At 40.7% G+C, this 21,442-nt stretch overlaps 2 protein-coding genes and 1 pseudogene across 3 annotated transcripts; 2 read left to right on the forward strand and 1 right to left on the reverse strand.

Annotated features, from left to right (window-relative positions):
* Positions 1–2,667: 2,667 nt before the first annotated feature.
* LOC122555567 (putative protein ARB2BP pseudogene) lies at positions 2,668–5,950 on the forward strand (annotated as a pseudogene).
* A 1,509-nt stretch (positions 5,951–7,459) lies between these two features.
* Positions 7,460–15,399, reverse strand: txnl4b (thioredoxin-like 4B). 2 transcript variants are annotated; one of them, XM_043701118.2, is made up of 3 exons: positions 15,117–15,255; positions 12,453–12,604; positions 7,460–8,849 (listed from the first exon to the last, which is right to left on the reverse strand). In XM_043701118.2, the coding sequence occupies exons 2-3, from the start codon at positions 12,572–12,574 to the stop codon at positions 8,684–8,686; spliced, it is 288 nt and encodes a 95-aa protein (XP_043557053.2). In that variant the 5' UTR covers positions 12,575–12,604; positions 15,117–15,255; the 3' UTR covers positions 7,460–8,683. The 2 variants fall into 2 exon arrangements, with proteins under 2 accessions (XP_043557053.2, XP_043557051.2); XM_043701116.2 differs by having other exon boundaries at positions 7,462–8,849; positions 15,187–15,399.
* A 467-nt stretch (positions 15,400–15,866) lies between these two features.
* Positions 15,867–20,542, forward strand: trmt10c (tRNA methyltransferase 10C, mitochondrial RNase P subunit). The gene is made up of 2 exons (XM_043701114.2): positions 15,867–16,085; positions 18,940–20,542. Exon 2 carries the CDS (start codon positions 19,023–19,025, stop codon positions 20,334–20,336), a length of 1,314 nt encoding a protein of 437 aa, XP_043557049.1. The 5' UTR covers positions 15,867–16,085; positions 18,940–19,022; the 3' UTR covers positions 20,337–20,542.
* The last annotated feature ends 900 nt before the right edge of the window (positions 20,543–21,442 follow it).

Consider the following 21,442-nt stretch of genomic DNA (forward strand, 5'->3'; position numbering starts at 1 on the left):
GGGACTACTCCTGTAGACAAAGAGGACATAAAAATCAAGGCCAATGGCTCTGCAATCTCCTCCCTTGCTTCCCAGAGAATCCTAGGATAAATGCCATCAGGCCCAGGGGACTTATCTATTTTCACCTTTTCCAGGATTTCCAACACCTCTTCTCTACATACCTCAAAGCTATCCATTCTACTTATTCAAAGCCATCCATTCATAGAGTCATAGAGATTTACAACATGAAAACAGACCCTTTGGTCCAGCTTGTACATGCTGACTAGATATCCTAAATAAATCATCCCATTTGCCAGCATTTGGCCCATATCCTCGAAACCCTTCCTGTAACATATCCATCTAGATGCTTTTTAAATGTTGTAATTGTACCAGCCTCCACCATTTCCTTTGGCAGCTCATGCCATACATGCACCACTCTCTACATGAAAACCTCTTAGATATCTTTTAAATCTTTCCCCTCTCACTTTAAACCTAGCCCTCTAGTTTTGGACTCCCCCACCCCAGGGGAAAGACCTTGACTATTTACGATATCCATGCCCTTCATGATTTTACAAACCTTCATAAAGGTCACCCCTCAGCCTCCGACGCTCCAGAGAAAATGGCCCCAGTCTATTCAGCTTTTCTCTACGACCCAAACCCTCCAACCCTGGCAACATCCTTTCAAATCTTTTCTGAAACCTTTCAAGTTTCACAACATCCTTACTGTAGCAGGGATGACCAAAATTGAATGCAGTATTCCAAAGTGGCCTAACTAATTCCCATACAGTCGCAACATCTTTTAAGTATTTTGTGGATTTCAGTAAGATCCCCATCATTCTTTGAAACTTAAGAGAATACCAGCCCAGTTTGCCCAATCTCTCTTCATAGGATAATCACACCATTCAACCATAGAGTCTGATAGCTTTTTTTAAAAATACATTCCTTAATTTAAAACTCTCCAGAACAAAACTTGATTGGCATCACATCCACAAACGTTCACTCCCTCCACCACTGACACTCAGGATTAGGACAATATGATGAAAGGCTTCCTGATAAAGAGCTTTTGTTTGAAACATCAACTTTGCTGCTCCTCAGATGCTGCCTAACCTGCTGTGCTTTTCCAATACTACACTCTCGACTCTAATCTCCAGCATCTGCAGTCCTCACTTTCATCTATTAGAACAATATACCAATAAGATACACTGCAGAAATTCAGGAATGCTTGTTAAACACCACCTTCCAAATTCATAACCACTACCATCTAGAAGGATAAGGACAGCAGATTTGGGAACATGATATCTGCAAGTAACCCAAGACACTCCTCATCTTGATTTGGAAATAAGTCACCATTTCTTCACTGTCACTTGGTCAAATTCCCAGAATATTCTCCCCATTCAAAATTCTGAATTCAAAACACAAACAGGTCATCAATGATCTTATTGAATCACAGCAAACTATAGAGGCCAAATGGTCTACTTCCGCTCCTATTTCATTGTTAGTACAATGTCATACAGATAGATGATCTTCAGATCTTGGAAGAGGAATAATTGCCATCTTTATCTTCCTCATTGTCCCTGTAACAATGGATATTACATCAGTGTAATATGCAATTAATAACCATAAGATAAATATCTTGTTTAAGATAATGATCTCTTCTTGTTAGACTAGAAAGCAATTTTCTTCTGCTGTATTAGACCAAGCAGAGTCTGTTGATCGTGACCAGAAAAGTGGATAGTAAATCTACCAGATTGCTCACACAACAAGCTGTGCAGTGGTAAGGAATCATTTTTTAAATGAGTTCAACAATCTGACAAAGTTCACACAGCTCCCATTGCCCAGGAATTCAGTTAAAGATGTGGGCCACCCGAGGCTTGGGGATTTTCTTCTTTTAGTTGGGCAAAAGCAACTCTAATAACCCCATTGCTTTAGACATCTAAAAGGGTAATGTGATTGACAAAAATGTTAATAGTTATAATGGACTAGTTATTACATGCAACTAATTTTGATGAATTACATTACATTTTACACTCAAATTTCAATACAAAATGAATTTCAGATAGAAATTAGTAGAAACAGTAGAAAAAGAGGGGAGCAAGTAAGTACTCAGTTTTGTTTTTTAAAAAAAAGCAACCTACAAACTTGGAGGCATACAAGATTTGAACCTACATATTTTAATCTGGGAGTAAGGACACTATCACTGCACCATCAATGTCTGTCTACTGCGTATTAATATAAATTTAAGTTAAAAAAAATCTATTTAAGTTCAGCTGAATTTATTATTTGACTAATTGTTTTAGTAGCATTAATGAGTGTTAGATCAAAATGTCCTTAATTTTGCATTTAATTTGCTCCTGAAGAATTGAATAAATGGCAACACCTGAGTCTGAAATCTTTGAAAGGAGGACAAGTTAATATATTCATTTAAGTAAAAACTTAATTGGTGACTTATCTAAACTCAAACACACTTTCACTTATTAGTTATTGAAGAACTTTAAAACCGTCACATTTTCAGTAACTAATTAAACAATTGCTAAACTAATGATATAAGCAAATGGACCACGGTATATATCACCCCGAAACTGATCCGTATTGTAGAAATGCAGAAATTAACAGTATATTTTGTTTAATGTAGACTATCTACTGAATTATTGGGTAATTTGAAATACTAGGTTGAATTTGTTTATGAAAATGGAAGAACCAGCGATTCATCAGCAATTAGAAAGTACTGAAAAATTGAAAAAGTTCAAATACTATTTCAATGAAAAAGGACAGCTGAGGCATACTGAAACAAACGAGCCATTTGTCTTTAAACAGCATAGTTATGCAACCAGCTGGAACCACCAATGGTACAAAGCCTTTGGAACAACTTTGGCCGAGTATGTCTACGAACTCTTGGAGAAAGAATGTCGGCTGAAACGAGTCTATATTCCCGTTAATGGCGGCAGAAGTTTCTGTTTCATGAGTGAAAGGGCTTTGAGCAATCCTTCCAAATTGATTGTTCTGATGCAAGACCGTGGAGTGATGAGGGCTGGCACCTGGTCCCAGCAATTGATTCTACATGACTGCCTGGACACCGGCACTCAAATCCCTTTTATTAAGAAAGCTTTGAGTGAGCGGTATGAAGTAATCGTGTTAAATTCTAATGACTTCATGGCTGTTAACCAAGACGATGACGCTGAAAAGAAAAAGCAACCTGATTCCGATGAAAGAGAATTAAAGCTTGAACAGACACTAATCGGGGGTGTTGAAAGTGTGGAAGCGTACACCATCTACATTTGGGACCAGTTTATATCAAAGTGTCCGGATAACAGTGTAGCTTTCATAGCGCATGGCTATGGCGGGTTGATATTTGTTAATCTCCTGAATGAGCGTCGAGATGTCATGAGTAAAGTATACGCTGTGGCCTTCATAAATTCCGTTCATGATGCAGATCACCAAAACGTTGGGCAAATTGGTCGGGATTGGATTGAAAAGCACTGCCGTAATTGGTTACTGAGTCCCAAACCTCTGGACAAGCCTGTCCCCTCCCTGAGGATGGGCTGCGCGCAGGTTTCCGCCGGTACTGAAAAACCTCACTTGGCACCGATGACCTGCTTTCACTCCATTTTCAAGCACTTGAAGAAAGTTTCAAATATGCAGAAAGCTAATCGCATCATTCGCTCGCCAATTCTTACAAGAAGTTTAAGTAAGAAAAGCTATAGAAAACAAGGAAAGATGTAGTTGTTTCCCGAATTTTGTCAAATACATCAACAATATTTGGTAACTTGAAGTCATGAATACCAAGCACTCTAAACAGAAACGTGTTTCTCTATTGATGTTTTCTCGAGTATATTATGGGCTATCTAGCTATTTGATTGCTTTAAGGATGCCACGCAAAGTTGTAAACATGTGCCCAGGCTAAATTCCAAACTATCCAATGAAGATTTTTACTTTACGGTGAAAGTACATTCGGGAGACGTGATTTTTTTTGTAGTGTTCTTCCTGGTCACTCGATTGTTCATGTAGGTATCTTTGACCTGTTCCTATATACAGGAGCCGGGGTAGTAGGGGGGAATTGCTGTAAAACTTCGAATTTTCGGTATCTTTCAACACTTCCCCTCTACAACGAAATTAAAGCTTTCTATTTTGCCACTTGTGTGAATGTTCAACGGATTCTTAACTGTACTTTCGAAATACAACCATGTGTTTGAGTGCCACTAACTCTGTATTCAGTTAGCCGCCACCGGATTGTTATAGTTTGGTTTCATGTGAACTTCGAGAATTTTTTGTTCTGACCTTTTATAGTATGTCAGTTACGTGGCGTGATACACATTCGACCACTTTGAGAAAAAAGGTATCTCAATAGTGTCATAGGCCACAATAATTCTGACCAACTGGACAGTTTATTTAGAATGGTCTGTATTACATTCATTGCCTTTATGCTGTAGCTTAATTTTGACTGGAATAAAATTTGACCAATCTCTGTTTTGACTGATTACTACAAAATGAACACTTAATGGATTTTATATTATAAAAGAATCATGAGATCCTAGTGTGATCACCTTTTGCGTATAGGCATTGGAATGTTATGTTGAAGTAATTTAGCATGTTGGTGAGGCCACTCTTTGGAGTAGTTCCAATTCTGATCATATAGTTATAGAAATGGAGAGGGTTCAAAAAAATTTACCAGGATGTTGGTTTGAATTATAAGGATAGGCTGGGATTTTTTCACTGCAGCATAAGTGGCTGAGAAGATTTAAACCTTTTAGAGATTTCTAACATCATGAGGGGCATAAATAAGGTGAATGGCAAGTGTCTTTTTCCCTCAGGTAAGAAGTTCAAGACCTGGCATGCTTTTAAGGTAAGAAACATTTTTAAACAGGTTTTTTTGGTTCATGTGTGGAAATGAAGTGGCAGGTACAGTTCCAATGTTTAAAGGATTAGTACATGAATAGGAAATGTTTGGAAGGATATGGGCCAGCACGGGCATGTGGAACTAGTTTAATTTGGGATCAGTGGTTGGACTGCAATATCTGATTCTATGACTAAGAAATAATTGGCCTCCGTTTCTGATGGAGGAAGGTGAAAATCTCATGATTCATGCACATGGTTACTATACACCATGTTTCTGGATAATGGATATTATTTGAAGAGTAGCTTGGACTTGGTTCTGCTGTTCTACTCCTTCTCAATGTACTACACCCCCACTGTAAAGTAATTAGAGCAATAAGTCACTAGGGCATCTTCAGCAGCATTCCCCAAGTCTGAAACTTTTACCAGAGAAGGACAAGGGGAACAGGTGTGTGGAAATATACCATCTGAATTAGATCTATCATCAGATCTTTGGGTGCATCAGAATTTTGACTCCGGCACAAACTAAATGCATTAAGGAATCAACATCACAACACTGGCAGTTATAATCCAAGAAATCTCTTTAAGGGGCAAATAGGTAATGGAAACATGAATAAATTTGTCTTGTCAGCAATGTTCCTATTCTGTAAATGGAAAATTCATTTCCTCCCGTATCTGTGCTTGCCAAGGAAGGGAAAAAGTCATTAAAATGACAACACCAGTAGATGCAGCTTGTAATTGAATAAGGGCAAGTTCTGGGTTTGGCTCCTGATTTATAACTTAAAGACTACCACTGCCAGTGGTGGTGGTGGTAGTAGTAGAGTCAAAGACATTAGGGACTTTTAAGCAACTGCTGGACAAGCACATGAATGGTCGTATATTGAGGTGTGTGTCGGTTAGGTTGATCTTAGATTAAGATAAATGCTCGGCCAAACATTGTGGGCCGAAGGGCATGTTCTAGGAAGAAACATAGATTGTTGCTTCCAACTAAATGTTTTTATTTAACACAATGTGAATTTTAGAAGAAAAATTCTAAAATCATAGCTATTTGTTCTGTAACTTGAACCAAATGATCATGAGATACTATTGAATGTGTACACTGTTGGTGACTTACCTGTATAATAAAAACGGCTATGTAGGAAACCACACTTCCCTGTTACTGCCTCTTTCCTTTGTTCAAGTTAGTAAATTTTACTTATCATAATTATAGTTAATTTTTTAAAAAACTACAAGTGTCCCTTCTCAGAATCCAAACTAAAATAATTATACTAGATAAGTCTTAACTTGTAAGACTACCTGTGACTCTCCACAGTCCCCAATAATGGCAACAGAAAATCTGTCAGTGGAGTTGATGAAGCCATTGTAAATTTTTACAATTCTGTTGTTGCTTTAAAAGCTTAGAAAATATTTAAAATCCAGTGATTTTAACATTGAATTTAACCATTTTCTTAATACAGTGGATCAATGATAAAACAAAGTGGCCCTACCATTAGCAACTGTGCTTTCAGTTGTTGACCTGCTATGCTACAAAATTCCTTCCTCGGTCTAACCCCTATACCCTCTCAATCTACTTGATATGTTGTTCTCTGAATGGCATCACTATAGTCTGATTACACCACTTTGATAGCATTTTGATTGGTTCATATGCTGACAGCACCAATGCGATTGTAAGTTTGTCATTCAATGACACTAAAAAGTTTTTCACATGTAAATTTGATCATTTGTATGTATAGCTCAGCATCTCTAGGAAAAAAAGTTAGACATACAAAGACTATACCTCTTTAAAGGTGTGTGCTGTGGTCAAAAATGATAGACTCAAACTGTAACCACATTAATTCTTAAATATTTAAGTGCTAAATGTTTTAAGAAATGATGCATCTCTAAATGTGTGAAAAATTGTTTCCATCCTTTATCAACCCTTAGTGGGAGTACTTAGTCTGTTTCTGTGCTGTATGACTATCTAGTCCAACCAGTCCATGTTGACCATTATCCGAAACTAAACTAGTCCCACTCAACTGTGCTAGGCCTACATTCCTCCAAACGCTGCTTATATAATTATCCAAATGTCTTAAATGTTATTGTACCTTCATTTGCTACTTCCTCTGGCAGTTCATTCCACACATAAATCATTGCTTTTAAAAAAAAAGCCCCCTTTTTTAAAAATCTTTCTCCTCTCACCTTAAAGACCCCTTGTCTTGAAATTCCCTACGCTTGGGAACAGACACCTGCCTTTCACAGTATCTATATCTGTTGTGATTTTATAAACCTCTAAGGTCACTCCTCAATCTGCTATGTTCCAGCGAAAAAGTTCCAGCTGATCCAGCCTCTTCTTGTAACTCAAACCTTCTATTCCCAGTAACATCTAGTAAATCTTTTCTGAACCCTCAGCAGTTTAATAATATCCTTCCAATAACAGGGTGACCAGAACTGCACCCACTACTCCAGAAGTGGCCTCACTGATGTTCTGTACACTACTCCTATGCTCACATCTGAGCAATGAAGGCAAGTATACTAAACGTCTTAACCATCCTGTCTACCTGTGATGCAAAATTCAAAGAATTATGTACCTGAACTCCTAGGTCTCTGTTCTAGAACACTACCCACTACCATTAATAGTATAAGTCCTGATGATGTTGGTATTACCAAATCCCAGGCTCTGTCTCTTTTGGAAACCCTTTAATCAGGAATCAATCTACAATTATTCTAATGTTTGCAATATTTTACTTTATCCTTCAAATGTGAAGTTGGTTAGAAGAGCCACCATACAAATCAAAATTATACAGAATACACATAAAACACATGCAAGGTGAGCAAAGTACATTGTTCCCATTACTGAATGTCTGACGAAGTTTCAGGTGTATGCTGAGTTAACTGATATCAGCTGGCTCAGTGATAAGGGGCTTTACACCTTGCCCCATCTACAGTCTGAAGAAAGCACCAACTTATTGTTCATGACTCTGATAGAAAAGATGCAGGTGTCATACAGAACCAGGTGTGAGGACAAGATTAGTAGAACAATGCTTTTGTTGATTAAATAATTTGGAAACAGTAGGTTTTGACTTGAATAGTTATGTTCTCAATGCATCACAAAATTACTGTTCCATTGCGAACCAAATCTGTAGGAGCAACCTTATTTAGGACAGAAAAATAAGGTTGAGGGCAGAAACCACAATCAGTAAGGGTGATTTACTTTGTGATGAACTTTGCCTATCCATTAGAACTGTATATGAACTGGATTTGGATTCAAATTCCTGTACCAGAAGTAAGCACTTCTACACCATAGTAAAATTTGGAGATTAAAAACAAATTCACCAATGAACTCCAAGGAGCACGAGTGTATAAATGGATTAGAAATCTATTACCTTGGTACAAGAATGATGTGTAATCATGCAGAAACCATATTGCTCCTATTTCTCCTTTGCCTGTTTTAACTATTACTTCCTTTTCCAGTAGCGTTTTCCATGTCTAGTGTTTATTTCTTAGATATAATTTAAAAAAAAAACACAGCCTGGAAAAACTCCTGTTTAGTGAATTCCTATCAAGTGCTAATTGGGAAAACACCAGTTCTCAGTCAAATGAACTAATTTTCCAAAGCTAATCTTTAAGGCAAGTTTATGATGGCAGACCTGCCAATGAGCTGAGATTTGCAGCTGCAGGATACTGAAATTTTAAGCAATAGAAGAACAACTTGTCATGTTGAGTCCATTCACCGCGATTCTTGCAAAGTTCTTACAAGAAATTTCTTGCCGATTAATGTTGTGGACTATCCATTTTGCATCAAATCTCCATATTCTTTAACAAATGAAGAACAGTTGATGACTTGATATTGCATTCTGTTTAAATATTTGCAAAACACAGCATACTGCCAGTCCATTTAGATGCCATGATAAAGAAGGTCATACTTTGGGACATTCCTCGGATCAATAGGGCTGTGTACTATTAGCTTTCCTCGCATTGCTCCACGGAATATTACTTCAATTAAATCTATGAAGTCTTGCTTTGTTTTGAAACATCCAATAAACTTCGTATGATCTGGAGACCTAAACCAAAACAGAATGGAAACACGTTTTTGCCAATGTTCACAATTTTACTTTCAAAATTCCAATGGAATTGAATAATTTACACTAATATACTTTATAAATAAGAGAGAGGACACAAAGGAGGATTGCGCTATGTTGGGAACAGTTGGGATTAACTTGGAAATTTACATTTGGAGGTTCAGGGCTGCCGTACTAAATCAATACTTTTCATCTAGTTTTACCAAGGAAAAATATGTTGTCTAGGTAAGACACAATGTGGTTCAGAGATGGGAAATATTTCAGACTGTTGAGAATTTTACAAAATGGCTCTGCAATTAAAGTTGATAAGGCACTAGAATAAGAGTCGAAGACATAGCTGGTCAGGAAGCATCCGAGGAGCAGGAGAATTGACGTTTAGAGCATAAGCTCTTCATCAGGAATGGGAGCTGACATTTTGAGAATAGGGGTCTTCATTCCACATGAAGAGCTTTTGCTCAAAACGTAGACTCTCCTGCTTCTCGGATGCTACCTGACCGGCTGTGCTTTTCCAGCACTACACTCTTCAACTCTGATCTCCAGCATCTGCAGTCCTCACTGCAGTTCTCCAAGTCACTAGAATAACCCAAATACAGAAGCAAGGTAGACTGGAAATCAGAGGCACTAACATTTTTTTAGTCCTCTTCAGATGCCAGGGTGGAGGCAGTGCCAGATGACTTCAGAATTGCAAATGCTATACACTAGTTTAAAAACAGGTGTAGAAATAAATCTAGCAACTGCATGTCAGTAAGTTTAACTTTGGTAGTGGGGAAACTTCTGAAGCAGTAATTCTGGACAGTTTCCACTATTGTAAAGATTGAGAAAGGTGGGGTACACATTTAAGGTAACTGGCAAATAAAGCAATGGAGACATGAGGTTAACTGGGATTGGAGAAAAAAGTTTTATTTGAGACGAGAATCAAAAGGTGGTAGTGAGGCAGACATTAAATACTGCAGAAATAGTGACCGCTTAAGATATGATTTAACAGCTAAAAGGTAAAATATAAGCTTCAGCAGAATTATGGATTGTGGAGTAGCTAACAACTAAATAGGAAAGATTTGAAGCAGTCATTTTCAATTGGAAAAAACTGCTGAATATAGCCTAATTTTAAGCGATTGCTACCCCTATCAGATATGGCAAAGAGAAAGTGTTTCTTCACTCCGCATTGAACAAGATATTTAACATAATAATCAACATTTACGAATAGAGTCATAGAGATGTACACATGGAAACAGACCCTTCGGTCCAACCCATCCATGGCGACCAGATATCCCAACCCAATCTAGTCCCACCTGCCAGCACCTGGCCCATATCCCTCCAAACCCTTCCTATTCATTTACTCATCCAAATGCCTCTTAAATGTTGCAATTGTACCAGCCTCTACCACATCCTCTGGCAGCTCATTCCATACACATACCACTCTCTGCATGAAAAAGTTGCCCCTTAGGTCTCTTTTATACGTTTCCCCTCTCACCCTAAACCTATGCCCTCTAGTTCTGGACTCCCTGACCCCAGAGAAAAGACTTAGCGTATTTATCCTATCCATACCCTTCATAATTTTGTAAACCTCTATAAGGTCACCACTCAGCCTCCGACCCTCCAGGGAAAACAGCCCCGGCCTGTTCAGCCTCTCCCTGTAGCTCACATCCTCCAACACTGGCAACATCCTTGTAAATCTTTTCTCAACCCTTTCAAGTTTCACAACATCTTTCCGATAGGAAGACCAGGATTGCACGCAGTATTCCAACAGTGGCCTAACTAATGTCCTGTAGCCGCAACATGACCTCCCAATTCCTGTACTCAATACTCTGACCAATAAAGGAAAGCATACCAAACGCCTTCTTCACTATCCTATCTACCTGCGACTCCACTTTCAAGGAGCTATGAACCTGCACTCCAAGGTCTCTTTGTTCAGCAACACTCCCTAGGACCTTACCATTAAGTGTATAAGTCCTGCTAAGATTTGCTTTCCCAAAATGCAGCACCTAGCATTTATCTGCATTAAACGCCATCTGCCACTTCTCAGCCCATTGGCCCATCTAGTTAAGGTCCTGTTGTAATCTGAGGTAACCCTCTTCGCTGTCCACTACACCTCCAATTTTGGTGTAATCTGCAAACTTACTAACTGCACCTCTTACGCTTGCATCCAAATCATTTATGCAAATGACAAAAAGTAGAGGGCCCAGCACCGATCCTTGTGGCACTCCACTGGTCACAGGCCTCCAGTCTGAAAAACAACCCTCCACCACTACCTTTGACCCAGTTCTGTATCCAAATGGCTAGTTCTCCCTGTATTCCGTGAGATCTAACCTTGCTAATCAGTCTCCAATGGGAACCTTGTCGAACGCCTTACTGAAGTCCATATAGATCACATCTACTGCTCTGCCCTCATCAAACCTCTTTGTTACTTCTTTAAAAAACTCAATCAAGTTTGTGAGACATGATTTCCCATGCACAAAGCCATGATGACTATCCCGAATCAGTCCTTGCCTTTACAAATACATGTACATGCTGTCCCTCAGGATTCCCTCCAACAACTTGCCCACCACCGAGGTCAGGCTCACTGATCTATAGTTCCCTGGCTTGTCTTTACCGCCCTTCTCAAACAGTGGCACCACGTTTGCCAACCTCCAGTCTTCAGGCACCTCACCTGTGACTATAGATGATACAAATATCTCAGCAAGAGGCCCAGCAATCACTTCTCTAGCTTCCCACAGAATTCTCGGGTACACCTAATCAGGCCCTGGGGATTTATCCACTTTTAACCGTTTCAAGACATCCAGCACTTCCTCCTCTGTAATCTGGACATTTCACAAAATGTCACCATCCATTTCTCTACAGTCTATATCTTCCATATCCTTTTCCACAGTAAATATTGATGCAAAATATTCATTTAGTAACTCCCCCATTTTCTGTGGCTCCACACAAAGCCCGCCTTGCTGATCTTTGAGGGGCCCTATTCTCTCCCTAGTTACCCTTTTGTCCTTAATAATATTTGTAAAACCCTTTGGATTCTCCTTAATTCTATTTGCCAAAGTTATCTCATGTCCCCTTTTTGCCCTCCTCATTTCCCTCTTAAGTATACTCCTACTTCCTTTATACTCTTCTAAGGATTCACTCGATCTGTCCTGTCTATACCTGACATATGCTTCCTTCTTTTTCTTAACCAAACCCTCAATTTCTTTAGTCATCCAGCATTCCCTATACCTACCAGCCTTCCCTTTCACCCGGACAGGAATATACTTTCTCTGGATTCTTGTTATCACATTTCTGAAGGCTTCCCATTTTCCAGCCGTCCCTTTACCTGCGAACATCTGCCTCCAATCAGCTTTCGAAAGTTCTTGCCTAATACCGTCAAAATTGACCTTTCTCCAATTTAGAACCTCAACTTTTAGATCAGGTCTATCCTTTTCCATCACTATTTTAAAATGAATAGAATTATGGTCGCTGGCCCCAAAGTGCTCCCCCACTGACACCTCAGTCACCTGCCCTGCCTTATTTCCCAAGAGTAGGTCTAGTTTTGCAACTTCTCTAGTAGATACATCCATATACTGAATCAGAAATGTTTTATAAAGCAAAATATCTTACCCATAATCCACTTTCATATGTTGGCCATTAAAGAAAAAAACTGTGGAAGGAATGTAACTGATGTCAAAGTAGCGAGTGTAAATAGGGACACTGTCAACATCCACCAGGTAAACAACTGCCATTTTACTCAGGTCATGAGCAGTTTTTGAAAGCTAGTGGAAAAAAAAATGAAAAAAAACTTAATATTGAGAACTTAATCAATATATTTATTTTGCTTCAGAAGGAAAACTAATGTAAACATATTCACCGGAATTTAAACAATAGGTTTGGACAAATTGGATCAAGTTTGAAGAGATTGAAATTTGTTTCATAAATCTTGTTCTTTGTGGTGACTGTTTATGGACTTCCTTAGTCTTACTCTTTATTCCACATCAGCATTATAGGAGTGCCATAAGCATATATACACAGTATATGTTCAGACAATTAATAGCCATTACCTGTTTCTTAATGTTAAAATAAAGACAACAACAATGGGATTAACCAGACATTAATAACTTGCTGAATTAACAAAGAAAAAAAATACACTTCTTATCATAACATATATTTCAGCGATTGTTGTTGTATTGGCAAAGATCAAGAAGGTATCTCAAGTCAGAACTTTTCATAGAAACTAGTTTCAGGGAACATAAAGAGAGTACTGGAAAATTTAAAATGTAACATTTGGTCGAACAATTAGATTAGATGGGTTGCCTGGATACAAAAGCAAATTCGAATTCACCCAATTAGTTTAAATTATGGGAGGAGAAACAACTTATATATTTTTTTTTATTAAATTACAAAAACAGTTTACAACAAACAGTTACATTTACAGCTGCATACAAGAGACAGCAATTTTACAAGGGAGAGGAGCAGCAAAGCCAGGCCCCAAACCCTACCATTCAAACAGTTTACAGGGACATGAGGACAAACCTCAAATCCCAGTTTCACAAAGATATAAAGAGACAACAGCAATGACAGTTGTACATTAGACAGTACTGTTACATACAAAAGTGCAGACAATACAGACCCAGCAAGCCCCCATGCCTCCCACCTTCCGACCACTCTAAGGCAGCCCGCCCCTACCCACCTTCTGGTTCTCTGTCCACCCCATGCCCCTTCCAGTTCTCGGTCTGCCCTGACACACCTTCTCAACCACCTCTAGGACAGCCCGCCCCAGTACCTGCCCAGGGTGACAGTGGTCAGGACAGCCTACCCACCTTCCGGCTTAGGAACACCTTATATTCCGCCTTGGGACCCTGCAACCACACAGGATAAATGTGGATTTCAACAGCTTCCTCACTTCCCCTCCCCCACATTATCCCAGTCCCAAGGTTTCAACTTGGCACCGCCCTCTGGACCTGTCCATCACTCCCCCCGACCTATCACCTTCTCCCTCACCTTCATCCACCTATCGCTTTCTCAGTTACGTTTCCCAAAAACCCCACCCCCTCCCATTTATCTCAGCCCCAACCCACAAGCCTCATTCCTGATGAAGGGCTTATGCCTGAAATGTCGATTTTCCTGCTCCTCGGATGCTGCCTGACCTGCTGAGCTTTTCCACCACTACATTCTTAACTCTGATCTCCAGCACCTGCAGTCCTCACTTTCTCCTCTGCAAATCAGCATGCTGCAACTTTTTACCATTGAAGTAATAATCTATTTTGCTGTTACTCCTACCAAAATGTATGACTTTCACATTTACTAACATTATATTCCATCTGCCAGACCTTTGCCTACTCACTCAATGTATGTATGTTCCTCTGCAAAGTTTCACAGTGCTCTGCACACTTTGGTCTGCCACTCATCTTAGTGTCATCGGCAAATTTTGACACCATACACGTGGTCCCCAACTCCAAATCATCTATATAAATTGTAAATAATTGTGGTTCCAACACTGATCCCTGAGGCACACCACTAGTTAACTTCTGGCAAACTCAATGAGATGTCCTTATGCAGCATATTATGGATCAATCTTTGAATGAACACATATTTATATCGCAGCAGTACATAGTAAAGTACCTCATGGCTCGTCACAGTAGAGAACAAACACCTTTTGAAATCAAGGGACAGAAGTAGCTATAAGGACAGATGACCAAACGCTTGGTCAACAGGGTGGCTTTTAAGGAGTAATTTAAAAAGAGGTGAACAAAAAAAAGGTATGGGGAAAATGCAGAGCTTAGTGTTTGGGTTACTGAATGCACCACTATTAATGGTAGCAAGATTAAAAGCACAAAAAAGTCAGAACTGTAGGGGTACAGACCAGGGTAAATAGTTGGACTGGAAAAGGTCGTAGAGATTGGGATATGTGAAGTTGTAAAAGCATCTAAAAACAAAGAAGGCTTTACTGTACTGGCAGCAAATTATTTCAGCAATAACCTGAGCTCAAGCACCTTATCACCTCAAAACTTGACCCTTAACTATCTATTTTTAAATGCAACGTCTGTTGTAAACAAACACAACCTGCGCGCACCACCACAGTAATACGAAGCACGACACACACTTAATCTCTTTAGTGTCTTCAGCCTTTTTAGGAATGGTACTATTTTCTTTCAGACTAGTCTTCTGAAATAACAATGAAAAATTAATTTACACAGCACCTGATTCTAGAAACTGTACTTACACTTCCATGATTAAGAGCCAAGAGTTCTACCAACTGAACCAAGCTGATAGTTTAAAGTATTTTACCTGCTAACAGTGAAACACGATGAAAGTAATCATTCAAAATAAGTGAAGAAGCTTTGGTAACAATTCTTACAATTTCATCCAGTTGTAAACACACAGGGTCCTGATCACGGCCGAAACGCAGAACCAGTACCCTTTCTGCCACGGTCTTTATAACGTGGTCAACGTCTTTCTTAGATTGTAACTTTGGCAGCAAGAAGCTCATTTTCTCGACGTTTAGAGAAAAAGCGAATCGAAATAAATGGTTAAACGTAAATTCATGGGCGGGAGAAGCCAGCCACGAACCGGATGTAAACTGTCATAGGACTACTTCGAAATATTTCCCCTGAAACACCAAACAAGAATTATCAAATAAATTCTCGATGGTAATCAAGCAGCGCGATTAAATAAAGCCTCAAAGTTTGCTATATATTATCCGATAATAAATGACATCACAAAATAATGCCAGTTGTAGGCACTCTGTGAGTGAGCAAGGAGTGAAAATTGAAAACATCTCGAATAAATTAAATTGGACACATGCAATGTTATTGTTAATATTACCCTGGAGGTGTTTTATGATCGGTTGCTGATAAAAAATGGTTTTACAAATCACCTGTCATTTCAGAATTTTAAAAACTGTGCTTTAAATATAAATCTGCATTTTTAATGTATAGTGCAAGTTTTGTTTTAAATGTTAAGACAGGATATGCTCAGGGAGTGGGGAAAGAGATGAACAGGCGCAGTGACCTTTCCTTCTTTGAGGCGGCTGCTGTTTCTCTGAATGAGATCCGGGCAAGGTTCTACACCGCGTTCCAAATTCCAAATTCGAACTGGGACTTCATTCTTTCATTCAGAGGTTCACGCGTTATTGTCTATTGTGCAACCTCTGCTCTTGGACATCGTTTGTCTGTTAATTTATTGTGTATTAGTCTCATTGAAATCAAATACCTGGAAGCACCCCTGTAGCCTGACGTCAGAAGGAAACCGAGCAAGGCAAGTTCTTGAAGTTAACCGTAAACCAGTCGAACAATTCTTTCGTCGCCTCCGCCTCCGAGCTTACTTTCACAATCAGGACTCCCGCCCACCTTCTGAGGACCCCTTCGCCCACCTCCAACACACTGCATCCACCTGGACACTCCGCGCTGGCCTATTACCTGCCCTCGACCTCTTCATTTCCAACTGCCGCCGGGACATTAACCGCTTCAACCTGTCTACCTCCCTCTCCCACTCTAACCTCTCACCCTCACAACGCGCAGCCTTCCAATCCCTCTGCTCCAACCCCAACCTCACCATCGAGCCAGCGGATAAAGGGGGGCGCAGTGGTAGTCTGGCGCACGGACCTCTACAACGCTGAAGCCAAATGTCAACTCGAGGACACCTCTTCCTACTGTCCCCTCGACCATGACCCCACCCCCATCACCAAACCATCATCTCCCAGACCATACAGAACCTCATCACCTCAGGAGATCTCCCACCCACAGCTTCCAACCTCATAGACCGGGAACCCCGCACTGCCCAGTTCTACCTCCTTCCCAAGATCCACAAGCCTGACCACCCTGGCCGACCCATTGTCTCAGCATGCTCCTGCCCCACTGAACTCATCTCTACCTACCTCGACACTGCCCAATCCCCCCTAGTCCAGGAACTCCCCACATACGTTCGAGTCACCACCCACGCCCTCCACCTCCTCCAAGACTTCCGTTTCCCCGGCCCCCAACGCCTCATCGTCACCATGGATATCCAATCCCTCTACACCTCCATCCGCCATGACCAGGGCCTCCAAGCCCTCCGTTTTTTCCTCTCCAGACGTCCCCAACAGTACCCTTCCACCGACACTGTCATTCGTTTGGCCGAACTGGTCCTCACCCTTAACAATTTCTCCTTTGAATCCTCCCACTTCCTCCAGACCAAAGGGGTAGCCATGGGCGCACGTATGGGCCCCAGCTATGCCTGTTTCTTTGTTGGCTACGTAGAGCAGTTGATCTTCCGTAATTACACCGGCACCACTCCCCACCTCTTCCTCCGCTACATTGATGACTGCATTGGCGCCACCTTGTGCTCCCGCGAGGAGGTTGAGCAATTCATCAACTTCACCAACACATTCCACCCTGACCTTAAATTTACCTGGACCATCTCTGACACCTCCTTCCCCTTCCTGGACCTCTCCATCTCCATTAATGACGACCGACTTGACACTGTCATTTTTTACAAACCCACCGACTCCCACAGCTACCTGAATTACACCTCTTCCCACTCTACGTCTTGCAAAAATGCCATCCCATATTCCCAATTCCTCCGGCTCCACCGGATCTGCTCCCAGGAGGACCAGTTCCACCACAGAACACACCAGATGGCCTCCTTCTTTAGAGACTGCAATTTCCCTTCCCACGTGGTTAAAGATGCCCTCCAACGCATCTCGTCTACATCCCGTACCTCCGCCCTCAGACCCCATCCCTCCAACCGTAACAAGGACAGAACGCCCCTGGTGCTCACCTTCCATCCTACCAACCTTCGCATAAACCAAATCATCCGCCGACATTTCCGCCACCTCCAAACAGACCCCACCACCAGGAATATATTTCCCTCCCCACCCCTTTCAGCCTTCCGCAAAGACCGTTCCCTCCGTGACTACCTGGTCAGGTCCACGCCCCCCTACGACCCACCCTCCCATCCTGGCACTTTCCCCTGCCACCGCAGGAACTGTAAAACCTGCGCCCACACCTCCTCCCTCACCTCTATCCAAGGCCCTAAAGGAGCCTTCCACATCCATCAAAGTTTTTTACTTGCACATCCACTAATATAATTTATTGTATCCGTTGCTCCCGATGTGGTCTCCTCTACATTGGGGAGACTGGGCGCCTCCTAGCAGAGCGCTTTAGGGAACATCTCCGGGGACACCCGCACCAATCAACCACACCACCCCGTGGCCCAACATTTCAACTCCCCCTTCCACTCTGCCGAGAACACAGAGGTCCTGGGCCTCCTTCACCGCCGCTCCCTCACCACCAGACGCCTGGAGGAAGAACGCCTCATCGTCCGCCTGGGAACACTTCAACCCCAGGGCATTAATGTGGACTTCAACAGTTTCCTCATTTCCCCTTCCCCCACCTCACCCTAGTTCTAAACTTCCAGCTCAGCACTGTCCCCATGACTTGTCCGGACTTGTCCTACCTGCCTATCTTCTTTTCCACCTATCCACTCCACCCTCTCCTCCTTGACCTATCACCTTCATCCCCTCCCCCACTCACCCATTGTACTCTATGCTACTTTCTCCCCACCCCCACCCTCCTCTAGCTTATCTCTCCACACTCCAGGCTCACTGCCTTTATTCCTGATGAAGGGCTTTTGCTTAAAACGTCGATTTCGAAGCTCCTTGGATGCTGCCTGAACTGCTGTGCTCTTCCAGCACCACTAATCCAGAATCTGGTTTCCAGCATCTGCAGTCATTGTTTTTACCTCGTAAACCAGTGACACTTACTAGGAAGTCCATCTGGGTTGATGTTAATTGCGGAAAGCATTATACTTTGATCTCAAGTGGGGGGAAAATGTCCATTTTATTGAGGCAAGGTCTCTCCAAGGAAGGAATGGAGAAAATTGGGAGGGATGAAAAAGTGCTGTGTGCAGTCGTTTAACACAGTTTTAGAAAATGAAGTTAAAAATCACACAACACCAGGTTATAGTCCAACAACTTTAAGTGGAAGCAAACTAGCTTTCGGAGCGCCGCTCCTTCATCGGGTGATTGTGAAAATGAAGAGTTTTGTTTCAGACCAAATAGATTCAGCAAGAAATTATATTTAATTTCGAAAATGTATTTCATAATCTAATACTTTTCTGTTTCTAATAACAGGTTTTAACATTTCCTTGGATTTATTCGAACATTGTGGAGAATATTTGTATTGCAGCAATTTTTGAATTTTGTTGGAACTTATTATGTGGTTCCGTGTTGCCCATATTTTCCAGACTTTTGCTGGGCATTACAATCTGCAGTTAACGACTTGTGTGAAGAACAAAGTGCCTTTGATCAGATGCCAATTAATGCCACACCACAGGACGCTGGTTTTAACATCCTGCACAAAGAATGAGGAAAAAAAAGTCAGCCCTGATAAATTAGACCTAGATATTTGGAAGACTATCATGAAAGAAACTGCATCAGAAGCTCCCAAAACATGTCCCTCTGAAGATCCTGTGGATGCATTCTCTGCTGCTACAAGAGAAATGGTTCAAATGTGGCGACTGGCTGGAAAGGCTGTGCCAGAGAACATAACTGAAGAGCAACTGAGCATTGTTCAAGAACTACCTTCCAAATCTGCAAAGAAAAAATATCTGAAGTATCTAGCAATCAAAGAAGGCAAAAAGAAAGCAACAAAGGAGAAACGAAAAATAAAACAAGAAGGAGCAGAGTATCTTCAAAAGGAAAAAGAAAATGGTGGAGGAGTTGAATTAAAGAACACATTCCTTTTACAATTCTGGCAGCGGTCTTTTGATGTAATGTACAATTGGAGGGCTGCCCAGTCTATGCTGTTTGGTCAGCCACTGGTATTTGATATGAGTTATGAAAGCAACATGGCACGTCGAGAAATGGAGAACACTGTCTCTCAGCTACTGGAGTGTGAGGGGTTCAACAGAAAATCTTTAGACCCATTCCACTTATATTTCTGTAACATGATGCCAGAGGGATCATATCATAAGGAGCTTTTGAAACGTTATGGAGATGCCTGGGATAGACTCTTGATAACAGTAACAGAAAAGTCATATGTTGACATTTTTCCCAAAGACAAGCTTGTGTACTTAACTGCAGATTCACCTTCTGTATTGAAGAGTTTTCAGCACGATAAAATCTACATCATTGGGTCAATTGTTGATAAGTCAATTCAGACAGGATTGTCCCTTGCAAATGCAAAGCGTTTAAAGTTGGCAACTGCACGCCTTCCTTTGGACGAGTATTTGAAGTGGGATGTTGGTGCAAAAAACCTTACATTAAATCAAATGATCAGCATTTTGCTCACTGTGAAAGAAACTGGTAACTGGCAAGAAGCTCTCAAATTTGTTCCAAAAAGAAAACATGAAGGATTTTTACCAGTTCCAGAACAGAAATACTGCAATCAATTTAAAAATCACCAGAACAAGACAAGAATTGACAATGGACCAGTAAAGAAAGCCAGGAGGCAAAAGTCAACTTTAAGTTTAAATCAAGGTGTAGAAAAATCATCAGATAAAAAAAGATGGTGGCTGGATGAAGATTAAAGATCCTTAAAACGTTTTGAAGTACTGACTTGCCTGGAAGAAATTAGTACACTGATTTTCATATTGCATTGAAATATCAGAAGATGCAAGTCTGACTATTGTGCATACCTGTCCATCACTGTGTGTTGATTCTAGATGATAATTGTGAGAAAAAAACTATAATAAAAATTGTATATTTAGCTCACAGGTCAAATAGAGAATTATTCACTGTCTAGCTGAAGCATACATACTAGGGACATTCTGAGTTTAATCCCTAACTAGTGTCAGTAGGCTGATTTCTGCCATGGCAGTTGGCAATATTCCAAATTAGATTGCTTCTTCAGGACTTTGACTGTGTAAAGATTAGCCAAAATTCACCAATTTGGAATCTATTAACTCTTACTGGCACCAAGAACAGGATTAGGCAAACTGATTTTCCACACATCACCCTGCAAATACTCTGGCAAGAATTTAATTTGACAACTTGGAGAACCAATGGCAACAACTTAAACAACCAATGGTGAGAATCATATCATTTCCATTCCATTTCAGATCTTTTGCAGAATGATAAATTGCAGACAACCTTAGTAGGAAATAAAATGGCACCTTTAACAAATTGTATCTGGATTGAGTTAGTCATATTTTTCACAGAATAGTTCAGCGGGGAGCTGAGAACATTGTCTGGTTGAGGGATGGCGAGGTCAAATACAATGATTAAAAAGCAAATCAACTCCTCACTGTTGATAGTTGTTTAGGATCTACTATTGAGATTACTTGGGTGTGAATTTTGAATGAGCATATGATTGGGATTATATTTAATAATTTATGCAATCACTTCCCCCTGCTGCAATTCATTAAGTACAATCAGTAGAATAGCTAAGGTACTTGAGGACTTGTGGTTTTTGGAACTTCATGGCAGTATGAACCATATTCTTTAGAAATGGTAGAATTACATAAAGAAGTGAAACAAATTATTTGGAGGGGGAGGGCTTGCTCTTTTTTAAGCAGTGCTATGAAATCCTTACATCACCCTGAGAGGAGAGAAATGAAGGGTCAGTTTGTCATCTCATCCTAAAAACCATAGCTACTGCAGTGAAGTCAAGTGACATTTGCGAAGTGGTCAATCA

Source organism: Chiloscyllium plagiosum, unplaced genomic scaffold, assembly GCF_037043375.1.
Source record: "Chiloscyllium plagiosum isolate Xiang-an unplaced genomic scaffold, Cpla_swu_hap1 HiC_scaffold_12, whole genome shotgun sequence".
Taxonomy (NCBI): domain Eukaryota; kingdom Metazoa; phylum Chordata; class Chondrichthyes; order Orectolobiformes; family Hemiscylliidae; genus Chiloscyllium; species Chiloscyllium plagiosum.

Bases quoted from the DNA above. Each gene is read 5' to 3' on its own strand.
- trmt10c (XM_043701114.2), top strand. From the start codon at position 19,023: ATGTGGTTCCGTGTTGCCCATATTTTCCAGACTTTTGCTGGGCATTAC.
- txnl4b (XM_043701116.2), bottom strand. From the start codon at position 15,318: ATGAGCTTCTTGCTGCCAAAGTTACAATCTAAGAAAGACGTTGACCAC. The intron at 12,605-15,186 runs GTAAGAATTGTT...TTTTTCCACTAG, and splicing joins GTTTACAACTGGATGAAATT to CTTTCAAAAACTGCTCATGA. The intron at 8,850-12,452 runs GTAAGATATTTT...GTTTTGGTTTAG, and splicing joins CATATGAAAGTGGATTATGG to GTCTCCAGATCATACGAAGT.